Source organism: Eublepharis macularius, chromosome 8 (assembly GCF_028583425.1).
Source record: "Eublepharis macularius isolate TG4126 chromosome 8, MPM_Emac_v1.0, whole genome shotgun sequence".
In the NCBI taxonomy this organism is placed as follows: Eukaryota; Metazoa; Chordata; class Lepidosauria; order Squamata; family Eublepharidae; genus Eublepharis; species Eublepharis macularius.
The window spans coordinates 51430590-51442727 of NC_072797.1; the positions used below are offsets into that span (position 1 = coordinate 51430590).

Genomic DNA, 12138 nt, shown 5'->3' on the forward strand with positions numbered 1-12138 from the left:
GATTTACAAATCAAACTGATTTATGAAGTATAGTAGCATAATTTCATATTGATAACAAATAATCAAGGAAAGTGCATACAAATACATTATATTACTTCACCATTGATTATTCACTCTAGAAGAATGCCGAGTGGCCAGTTGTTCAGCTTGGGAGTCAGGGAGCAAAATTAGATTCAGGCTTCTCAAGAATCTCTGGAGAAAGCAGGCAGCCATGGCCATAACTGTGATCGTTTTTGTGTCTTAAGAGACTTTAGTTCTAATTAAGAATCAGTCTTTTATTCCTTTTTTTTTTATAATTTTTTTTATTTTTCATAACTACAAAACACTACACAGCACTACACACGACTATCACAAGGAAAGGGGAGAGGGAAGGGACAAAGGGGGATGGAAAAAGAAAAGGGGGGAGAATGAACTACAAACACTAAACACTACACTTCAATGTTTTCCCTTCATACTGTCATAATACAAAAATAGCTCCATAAGATAATGATGGAGTGGTTAATCATACAGAGAATAAACATTTCAAATTCTGATTAAACTTTCCTCCCCCTTCTAGGTCCCGGACGCAATTCTCTCTGTGCAACCGCTGTTGCGGTGCTCTCCTCCTCCTCCCCCCCCCTCCGGCTTCTCCTTTTCTTCGTTCTCGGTGCAGCAGAGTTCCGGGTTTTTATTCTCAAAATCCTTTAGTTGATCTTCTGATAGTATCTTATAGGCCTGATCTTTATATCTAAACCATATTCCTTCCGGGAATAACCATTTGTACTTTATTCCATGGTCCCTCAGAAGAGCTAAGAATCAGTCTTTTATTCCAATCATGAAAGTAGGGGAGAACCTTGAAAAACTCACCTGTTTGACTCATTCCAATTCAAGCAAGTGTCTTCCTTACCTTCTCTTTGTAACTTGGTGAGCATGAACCATAACACCAGTGTCACAAAATAATATATGTAACTTGTATAAGCTGTCATTTGTTACACAAAGAAAAAGGGGTATAGTTGAGCAAGTGTTGCCTAACAACCCTTGAACAAATGAGAAAAAAACCCACGTCCTTTGACACGTCATCTGACATCCCCCACTCTGATGGTGAATTAGGAGGAAGGCAGAATAATCTTCAGATTTCTAGATTTCTTGTTCAGCCTCTGTTCATGTCTCTACTTTTCTCTGCCTTCTTATAGACATCTTCCTTTGACTCACCTCAGCCTTCCAAAAGAATTTCAAAATCTCTCTTCTTTTCCCACCATGTGCTCTGATCCCTCACAAAAGGACAGGCCATCAGATCCTCCTCTGTTCCCTAATGGAAAATACTAGCCAGATTCCAGAAGGTTCCTTCCACTTTCATTGAATATGTGCTGCTTCCCCAAGCCCCCCAAATATCTTTTGTCCTTTCTGGTTAATTGCATCAGTACATTTTAATTGACATCCAGCTGCCTTTTGAGTCTGGAATTTAAAAGGAAAAACATAGTAGTGTTAGTTTAGTCTCCTAGCATTCACAGAGTGCAAATTCAACATTAACCTTGCAGAGTTGTCAACTTTTAAACAGATGCCTGGAGTGAAGTGTCACTTCAGCCCAACATCTAGTTTTAAGTCCTGCAACATTTAAAAGGTTTGAGTCAGCTATGCAGCTAGTTTGGGAATGATTTTCTCTCTGATCTTTGCTGCTTCTAACTACTCTGATCTCTAACAGCTAACCTTCAGTTCTGTATAAGAACATTTCTGTTAGTTCTAATGTTATGTCAAAGGTAGTTTACAACACCCTATTAAGACAAGGTCTTTTGCTCATGAACAGGAGCAGCCATGGACAGACAGGTAAGTACTGACGGCTTTAGCAATCCTAGCTCGCTCCAGTACATCCTCTTAGCACATTTCCTGTCATTATCCTGTGCAGACTACTTAGCCAGCAGCTAACTGATTAAAGAATTAGTAGATTGTTCCCCAAATTTCAGAGAGTCCATACAAAGAAAGCCCAAAAGAATGATCTTCTGAACTCTGGCCAGTTTTCAGAAACCTTCTCTCACTCTGTGGATTTGTCTGTACTCCTGCATACAGGAATGTGACTAGAGTTGTGACTAGAGATGGGCACGAACAGCAATATGAACAAAAAAAAGCCACGAACAGTCCAATCTGCTGTTCGTGAAACAGCTGTTCGTGAGGCCCCATTCTAAACGAACAGGTGGTTGTTGCAAGCCTTTTCATTGCTGTTGGTCAAGCCAGACAGTCTGGCACCTGTAATCAATTCCCTTGGCAACGTAAGCAGGGATTGTTTGAACTCTGTCTGAACTCCTGCTGTTGCCCTGGAAACCCAAACCGAAGCCCAATTTAGCTTGATAGGCAGGTCTTCCTTCCAAGTGTGGAACCCCAAATTTGTTACAAGAGAGCAAAGACTAGAGGGGAGGAGGAGGGCTCCCAGCTCTGGCTTTCAGTCTTTGCAGACAGTGGAGAGGGAGAGAGAGCTGCTGTTGGCATTTTAATAGAGGGACAGGGAGAGTGCATTGGAGCTTGAATTTTCTTTGTGTGTGGTGGGATAGGGATCTACCCCTTCAGGTTCCAGGGCTGCTGCCAGGCTCTGAGGCCAAGCTATTATTTACTATTGGTACCTTCCCTGCTGCCTGCTCAGGTAGGGTTTCTGGGAGTGGTGCGATAGTGATCTACCCCTTCAAGTTCCAGGGCTGCTGCCACGCTCTGGGGCCAAGCTATTATTGATTATTGGTACCTTTCCTGGTGCCTGCTCAGGTCAGGTTTCTGGAAGTGGTGCAGTAGGGATCTTGACCAAACTTGGATGATGGCTGGAAGAGAGCCTGCTGTCCCCCATGAACATCCAACCATGAACATGTTCGTGAACAGGTCATGCTCGTAAGTGTTTGTGAGTCCCTGTTCGTGGATGGCAACGAACAATGAACATCATGTTTGGGTTTTTTTTCTGTTCGTGCCCATCTCTAGTTATGACATACTTTTCAATTCTAGTCTGTTTCTCTTTCATCGTCTCTTTGTTTTCAGATCTAGCCATTTTTCCAGAAATGGGGGGAATCCTCTCAACACCTTGATTCTGGGGGTCCCAATGTTATGCTCTACAGTGTAGCATGAAGAAAACAGAGAGCCCCCTACCCCTTACTCCATAAAAGAGAAGCACTTTTAGAGTGTAATATTTGACACTGGTGAAGAACAAAAGAGACATGTGCGAAGAGTTTTCATTTAAAACCTGTTGCAACTTCTTTCTCATAGGCACTATTCAGTGCTCTTTTCTCAAATAATTGTCAAAAATACATATGGGAATACCGACTGTTTACTTTCCCTTGGTAACATTTTTTAAAGCAGATACGCATCTGTGTGCTTGCATGATGAATATTGTTTATAATAATGGAGGAAGAGAATCATGCTGCCATCACTACATAATTTATATTAAGTGTCTGCAGAGAAGGCCCATTTGATTCATTACAGTATTCACTGTTTTCCAAAGCATTTCTTGAACAGGAAAGTAAGGATCAAAACAGAACTCTTTCAGAAAAGAGAAGGTAACAGTATATGGCAATTGATCCCTTGCTTCCATTTCTAAGTCAAAAGTGGGGGAAATAGCCTAGTCAAAGGCATTGGCCTCTTAACACTTGAAAAATCAGCAAGAAAAGCTTAAAGGGGGATGCTGTAGGTTAGGTAGTTCCTTAAAAAGAGGACACATTTTGCTCTTTTTACCTAAACTTTGTCTAGTTTTATTTTATCAATGATGCTACTAGCACTGAATTTTTCCTTGCTCTCAATACAAGGGCTCTCTGAATTCACCTTAAAAAGTTTACAAGATTCAGGCAAGCTCTAAACAAGAATTTCAGCTGTTCTTTTTTTTTTAAAGTTGGAAGGATGGATTCCTATTGTTTCTATGTAAATGGAGAAAATAAGCTACAGCCTGACAGTAGCCATCTACAAAAGTAATCCTGGCTTGTTACAGTGGTTGAAGCTGCTAAAGGCATCTGCATACCTGCAAAGGGAGACTTTGGGTTTCTTTAATGTCTTAAATTACTGGCACTTAATGACATGCCATGTCTATTGTAAAGTCTATGTGTACATTTTAAATAACATTCAATGTAATTTGTTTCAGTCTAATTTGTTTTACCTACCTATTCCATGAGACTGACAGAACAAGAATAGTTGGTTGTAATGCTGCTTAAATCGGAAAATTGTTTCGTCTCTTAAGTTTTCAGTTTAAATGGCAGAGATTACTATGGAGTACTGGTTTAGTTCCAACTAAATACTGATTTAGTGATAACATTTCATAAAGTTTGAGTAAATATTTCAGTTTCCTGCATAATTTTTTAAGAAATGGTATGACAGGGCGTTAATTGGCCAAACCATGATGTAGTGGTAAGAGTGTCAAATTATAATATGGGAGACCCATATTAAAATCCTCACTCTGGCATAAAAACCTGCTGTGTGACCTTGGCTCAGTCACGCTCTCTCAGCCTAACCTACTTCACAAGATTGTTGTAAAGATAAAATAGAGGAGAGAAGAATGATGTAAGCAGTTTTAGGTCTCCATTGGGGAGAAAGGTGGAGTATAAGTAAAGAAAATAAATAATTAAAACCAATAATTTAACACATATGTACCAAAAATCATCAAGCAGTTGACAGTTTTCCTAATAGTTCTGTGCGATCTGCTTCTCATCTAGGAAATGATCTTCAGAATGGTGTTCTGGGATTCACCGGAGAGGCACAAAGTGGCCTCCTGCTTGATGAAGATTCTGAGAAGAGGGAGGTACTGCTCATTGTCACCAGGCAACCAAACAGGTGCAGGCAACGGCTGCTAAAAAGTGCTGTCTCCACATGCTGTAGTATGCAGTGTTGAAATCAAGGATGCTGCTGTTAGCAGAAGAGGTTATCATGGAATTTTATCATAAATCTTTGACTTTCAGATGTTCTAATAGCTCGATGCAATTTGGTAAACTTGCCTCGTAAATTTAGAATGTGATTTCAGCGAGTCAGTCAGTCTACCAGAACTGAACAAAAATGAAAGAATTAAACACTCTAACTCATATGCATAATAGCTGAGATGTGAAATTAATTTCCTTGCTATTTGCACACATATGTGATTTATTGCTTACTCTGCTAAGGCACAGTGGTCAGTTGGCTAGGGCTGGAAATTGTAGCTTCAGAATTCATGTGTTCTTATTACTAACCTTCCCTACATTCATCTGTAAGCGGGTACCTCATCTCTTATACTGGGGAAGCCAAGGGCATTGTGATGCCTATATATTTAAGGGATTAACAGTGCAATCTTAAGCAAAGCAACACCCTTCTAAGCCCACTGAAGTCAATAGGCATAGAAATCATAACTATGCTTAGGAAAGCACTGTAAAATAAGCAGTGATTAATTTAAAAATGCATAATGCAGCCATCCCATTTTTATTTTGACTTGGAGTAGTTCAAAGCATTTTTATCTTGACATGGAAACAGAATTGGAAAGCACCACTATACATTTGCTGGCCTGAAACCTGATATGTACATATACTAAAATACTGAATTGAAGCCTACTGACTGAAACTAGTTAACTTATCTGTACAGAGTATCAGAGTAGTATTAGGATACATTACACTACAAAAAACCCTATTTCTTTCCTTCTGTTTATTACACTGTTTTACAATGGAATGCCATTTTGAATTGCATGAGGAAAAAAGGTGAGAAGGTTTAGTATTTCCTAAACCTCTGTCAATGCATGTATACTGGTTTGCTTTGTTGATAGGGCTTTTGAAGAAGTGAAAATCTCGTGGCGTGTGACTTTTAATGAAACATCAGTTATCCTGCAGAAGCATGGTGTGAATCTAGCAAATGAACTGGTGGCAGTCTTAGGAGTTACTACCTGTAATGCCAGTCAAACCAAATGCATCATCTCTATTGAGATAAAGCCTGATAATGTAAGTATTTATTATAAAGGTTGGTCACTTCAGTGACCTCTCAAAAATCCAAGGTGTTTATGTCTCCTAAGTGACAAACAGACAGCAAGAGTTTTCTACAGCTTTTTAATGTATTGATATGAAGTGTAGGACCCTTAATCTGAATTGGGGCTGGGTGGTTAACCCTTTCTATCCAATGCACTTATTTAAAATGCAAAAAGAGAAAGGAGGGAGGAAAAAATGTTTTTAGTGTTGACAACCACTATACCCTAGAAATATTTTTTTAAAAAACACCAAATCAATTTTACCTCTTGTATTGTGTGGTATAATTTAAATGGTTGTAGCAGGCTGTAGGCTGCACTCACACAGTGATCTTCACTTGATATGGTATTCTATTGAATTTTTTTTAATGAAAAAAGTAGAAGGGTGATGCAACACCCATCTACTTTTTCATATAGCTGAACTTCATGAGGTTAAAGTGCCACTTCACTATAACTGCAGATTGATGAAACACACCTAAAGACATAGGAAACCAAGCCTCAGGTTTGTTGAAAATTGGAAAATCCTAGGGGGTTTAAAAAGTTTTATATGGAATATCCAATTCATTTTTTTAAAAAATCTATAGAATACCATATCAAATCAAGATCACTTGCAGGTTACAGCCTTCAACAGGCTCGACAGGGTACTGCTGGTGCGCTGGGCAGTTGGTACACTAAACAGATAGCCAAACTCTCCTCAGCATCCTATATCAGACCCTGTTACTGGAACTGCTCTTTTATTTGAATGGGGAATTATCTTAGCAGTCCAGAACTAAGTTTAGCGCGGATCTAACCAATGTATACCAAGGTCCTTTTCCCAGAGACTCACGTGACAAAGAGGCAGACTACAATTATTCAATCAATAAGGTGTATTTTCTGATAGTGTGGCGTATGCCTGAACTTACACACACATACAAGATTACATACAAGAGCTAAGAAATACAGAGTAGGAAAATTAGAGACAGCTGCATGAGCGGGAACCCCACGATGACAAAGGATATACTTACAATCCTGAGGCTGAGCAGAGATCTTAGCAGCGAGGGGGTCTAGTGCCAGCACTAGGACCACGGGTAGAAAGGCAGCAAGGAAGTTAGGATAGGAATGGCGCGCGCCCTCAGGTTCGAGGGGCTAGCTTATATACCTTCAAAGTACCCAGGGGCTGACGCCCCGTTTACTGGTTCTCACGACTTAAATCAAAGGATTTGGGGCTATCGGAATAGCCTTGATTGGACGATGTTTGAAGTCTGATTGATATATCATGACACCTTTTGGGAGAGGGGACGGGGGAAGGAAGAGGATCCGGGTGGTTTGCACATTAACAGTGCTCATCCTGGTGCCATCAAGTCCGGCTTGCGGGGGCTGCTTTGATGTGCGCTCGTTGATTGCTCTGGCTGACTGGCACTCAATCTTCATTCTGGATAGGTGTTAAGATATGCAGAGGAGAGCGGAATTCTCTCGCTGTGTACGTGGTCAGCTCGCTTCGAAATGGCTTCCCAAAGCAGGCTGTTCCCTTCGGTTTCCTGGCTGCCTGAGAACAAGGCTGGCATCTGTGCATGGCTAGGGCTTACTAGCAGGCTGCCCAGTAGCGAGGGCGAGCTTGGTAACCAGCCCGCGGGAGGCTCCCAGCGGGAGCTGGCCAGGAGGCGCCTGGTCGGGCTCGCTGAAGATCTCCCTGGCTGGCACCTGGCTGCTAGCAGCGTGGCTGGGGTCCAGGGTAAGGCAAGCTCTCATGGCAAGCAAGGGAGCAGCGTTTAAGACACAGTTCGTGGTTGGCAGCAGGGTAGAACCACAAGGGAAAGTCCAAATATAAGCTTGAACAGGGCTGTGCTACACAAGGGTCCTGAAAGCAATTGTCCAGGAAACTGACGCAGTCTGTTGCAGCATCAGATATGAAACTGACACGTGTATTAAGGGCACACGTGCAAGGCAATCTTTTAGTGTAGAACTCAGACACGGTTCGTGGCTGGCCTCAGGGCAGAAGGGGGCTGCTCGGTAACAACCCACACAGTCAGTGTCAATGATCTTTGGTGTGAGGAGCAGCTTGAAAGAGAAAGACTCTCAAATGAGTATCGCCACTCCTCCCCCTCGACCATCAGTCTGGGGGAGTCAGCTCATTCAAGGCAACTGTCTTGCCATCCCTCACCCAGGTCTCGGTCACACATACCATGTCCATATTATTCTCAGCAAAATCATTCTGAATTGTGTTGGTTTTATTGGTAATGGACCTGGCATTGCACAACATCAGTGCCAGAGGGAGGCTCCTCATCCTAGCTCCACTACCAGCATGCCTTGGGATGGGACGCACGGTGGAAGTACACGGAGCCATCCCATATCTCCACGGCCTTCCATTCCAAGACCACATCTGACCATCATGCCTGCTTTTCTCCTCAATGGGAACCAGTTTACCTCATTCTCTGTGCCTCTATATTATCCTCACAAGGACCTCAGTGGTAGGTTAGGCTAAGAGGGTGTAGCTAGATCAAAATCACCCAGTGAGTTTCCACAGCAGTGTGGTGATTCATACCTGGTCTCCTGGATCGTATTCTGCAACTCTAACTACTACACTACACTGCTGTTGAATAGTAGCAAGCAGCCAGTCATGCAAGTCACGAGGTATCGAAACACTGGGTGGTTGCTTCTGGGCCTGGCCCCAATGAGTCCTTCCTCAATGGCCAAAACAGTCCTGAAAAGGGCCTTGCCACCTCCCCCTGTCTTTTACTGACAGAAACCAAACCTGGAATACTGGCTAAACTGCTATGATTTACCTAGCAACAGCATCTGAGGGCATCTAGTTAAAGGTGCAGGTGCTTCTATTTTGAATGCATTTTTTTTAGATTTCAGATTTTTCTGCAAACTTGGGGCATTTTTCAGGTGTGTAGGAAGATCTGTCCATTCATGGCTCCAGTCTCTAGATTTAAGTATCCTCCAGTCAGGGCCACTTGGCTGTTAGTATATAAGATTATATAATGCAACTTGAGATTTCCAGTGAAATTATGAATTTAAAATGTTTCTGAATGTTAAATGATTTTATTGAAACATTGCAACATTTTAGAAAACTTGGGGATTTTTTGAGAACATTTTCTTTAATAATTGGATGATGAATTGAGGGGTGGTAGTGAGATAATTGATCAAATATAGTATGAAAATCCATATAATTATAGCATTTGAAGGGAGCCAAAATACAGTAGAGTCTCTTTCACCAGAACAATCACCTTCCACACAAACACACACACACACCACACACTATTTTGAATATGAGTGCCAATCACATTAAATGCAAGTTTCTCTCAACCTAACTTGGGTTCAGTGTCTCATATAATCAGGCCCTAAGAGATCCTCTACATGGCATAATATTCATGCCGTAGGATGACAGTTGTATTGATGCCAAGCATGTTAATGTGAATGCCATAAGCAAGGGAAGACCTGTGATCTTGGGAGAAGCAGTGGAGAGTCTCCAGAGCTACTGTGCCCAGGATAGCAGACATTTGTTCACTTTGTTTTCTTCAATTACAAGATTCCTTGTGGAGATGATCCCTTGGTTTGAAAAGCATATGGTGCAAAAACAACCATGAAGAGCAAAAAAGCACTATTAACAGTGCCTTTTTAAAAACATATTCCTTTGGTACCATGCTTTCAGTGTCTTTTTTTGCTTCTCAGGTACCTGAATTTGAGACTGCTTTTTTTGTGGAGCTTTACAATGTGAGCACAGGAGCAGCGTTAAACGATAGTGCCAGATTTGCCTACATATTAGTCCCGGAAAGTGACTCTCCTCGGGGCCTGATATACTTTGCTGTGGGGTCTCGTCTGGCTGTGGCCCATAAGAAAACCACTTTCATTAGTCTCCAGGTGGTTAGAGATTCTAGCACAGCACTTACCATCTCCATTGGCTACAGAACTCAGGTAGGACTGCTTCATAAATGCTTATACCGTCATGTCTTTAGTTCTTCAAGTAACAAGTTAGTAGATGTTAAATTTTCTCATAAAGCTTTAACAGCATAACAATAATCTATAACAGAATGAAGACTTTCCCTCATTGGACTGATTCTCTGAAATCATGAAAATGTAATCTTAGACAGTACCCTCTAACTGTCAAACTTCACCTAGACGCCAGTTTGCCAGTTTTTTGTCCATAGAAATGGTCATTTCAGAAATTACTGAAGTTGCTACAGATGGAATTGATGAGTTACAGGCTCACAGGTTATACTTGTAACAACAATGGCTGTTCTTATGAGAATTGTGTGGGTAGTTGATAGACAACTCGGTCCTGGGTTCAGATCTCCACTCAGCAATGAAGCTGAGCTGACCTTGAGTCGGTGACTAGTTGTTAGTCTAATTTACCTCAGAAAGCTGAGATGGGATGATAGCTAGAATCCTAGTAGAAGAAATTCAGAACAAATCCACTCCAAGCATAGGCTAGAGCTTGTTTTAGTGCCTGTTCTATGGTGATAACTGTGGCAAAGTTACCACACTTCCCATCACCATGGGATCTACTTGGTACTAACCTATGTGCTGAAAGGTCTTTTATATTCTCACTCCAGAAAGAATGAAAGGATTTCTCAGTGGCATGCTGTGTCCAGTTCACTTTTCAGATAAAATTGTCTGGATCTGATGGAACTCCTCACATAAATTTATGGAACAGAGTTCTGGATATGGCTTTAGTTCCATTCAGTAATGCTTCTGTGGGGATATCTTTCAATGTATGCAACCTGAGGATGTGGACAGGATTTTTAGTGAAATGATGCCCACTACATGTGTGCCTGACACACAGTTTTCTTGGATTATTAGAATGGCTTGAACAGGACTGGTTTATAGCGATGGAAGTTATTCCTGTCTCTCTGAGGGGATTGTCATAATGACACTGAAGGTGACTGTTTTGGGACCCTTGTTAAAAAAATCACACTTGGATTTCACTGAAAAAAAGTATCTGGAGTGAACTCTCAAGCATGCCTTACTTGGGCATGGTGCTTCGGCATGTAGTGACAGCCCAATGATTGCACTGAATGGGTGTAACTGTGCTGCTTTTACTGGATCTCTCCCTGGTATCCTTCTCGATTATTTTGCTGGGATTCAATTAGGGGACACTATGGCTACTTCCACACTGAGATGATTTTGTGTGCAGCTCTTGTTGCTGCTGCAAATAGCAATTTTCCTTACACTTCCTTTGTCAGACCTCAAGGATCATCATGACCCTAGTTAAGGGGAAATTGAGACCTTTACCTTAAAAACAGAAAGAGTTCCTACATAGTGGTAGAGCAGATGCTTTGCTTTGAGTCCCATTTTAATCCCAGTACCTCCAGAGGGATCCTAAGCAGCAAGTCTAGGGAAGGTTTCAGCCTCAGACTCTAGAAAGGTAATGCTGATTCAATAGGGATTTTCTTAAGTTCTTATTTCCCCTATCCCTCTCCTGATGTGAGTCATATGCCAGAGCAACCAAGGCATTTGATTCTTGTGTGTATGTTTTCTAGATACATTATATTGTGTGTGCATTTATCAAACATTGCAGCAGTAGGTTTTTGCATTCTTAGAAAAGGGAATTGTTGCAATCATGAAGCTAGTACATAAATGTGGAACCATAGGGGTTGCAGGTAAGTAATCACTTCACTGATTTAGCTCATACATTTTGTCCATTAATATTTGTAGTTTTAAGCATGCATGGCAGAATGCCAAAGCATGAAGGAACTTAGGGAAAGGAAGTCAAGGGGGAGGCAGGAAGAATAAAGAATTCACTTTGAGATCCTTATCCCATTCCCAGAGTGTACATATTTCCTTTTCCTGAAAATATTTTTAGGTTGGGGTGGGATTTTTTTAATCATTCCCTGTTTCCTTTATTTTTACTGGTTTTGCTAAGCCACTGGGAAATGAACAATTATTGCTTCCAGGAACAGACAAAGGCAGTGTCTTTGTTCTGCAGCATGTAAGTAATCATACCAGTTCACTTACAGAAGAACAGGCAATTCTTCTGAAACTTGCTTAGACAGACTTCTATCAACTATGGCTTAAGTATACTATTTATTAGTTATGCCGCAAATGTACTTATTAATCAGTGGGAACAATTGTTGCCTAAATCAAGTGACATACTGATGGTTCGCCCCACTCCCACTAATCTACTCTCACAAATCCCCCTTCAATGTATGTTTTGTTGCCATTTCTTCCTGGAAATTTAGGCCTCACATAAAGGACAAACAACCCAGACAGGCACATACAGAGTCCAGCTTCACAGACAAACACAC

General features: G+C 41.3%; 1 protein-coding gene across 1 annotated transcript in view; it reads left to right on the plus strand.

Moving 5' to 3' along the window:
- The window catches only part of ADGRV1 (adhesion G protein-coupled receptor V1), a 428595-nt gene that overhangs the window by 203170 nt on the left and 213287 nt on the right, over positions 1 to 12138 (plus strand). Inside the window, exons 75-77 of the mRNA XM_054987564.1 lie at positions 4650 to 4767; positions 5720 to 5891; positions 9566 to 9808. Coding sequence (XP_054843539.1) covers positions 4650 to 4767; positions 5720 to 5891; positions 9566 to 9808 — 533 coding nt within the window. The remainder of the gene's footprint in view (positions 1 to 4649; positions 4768 to 5719; positions 5892 to 9565; positions 9809 to 12138) is intronic.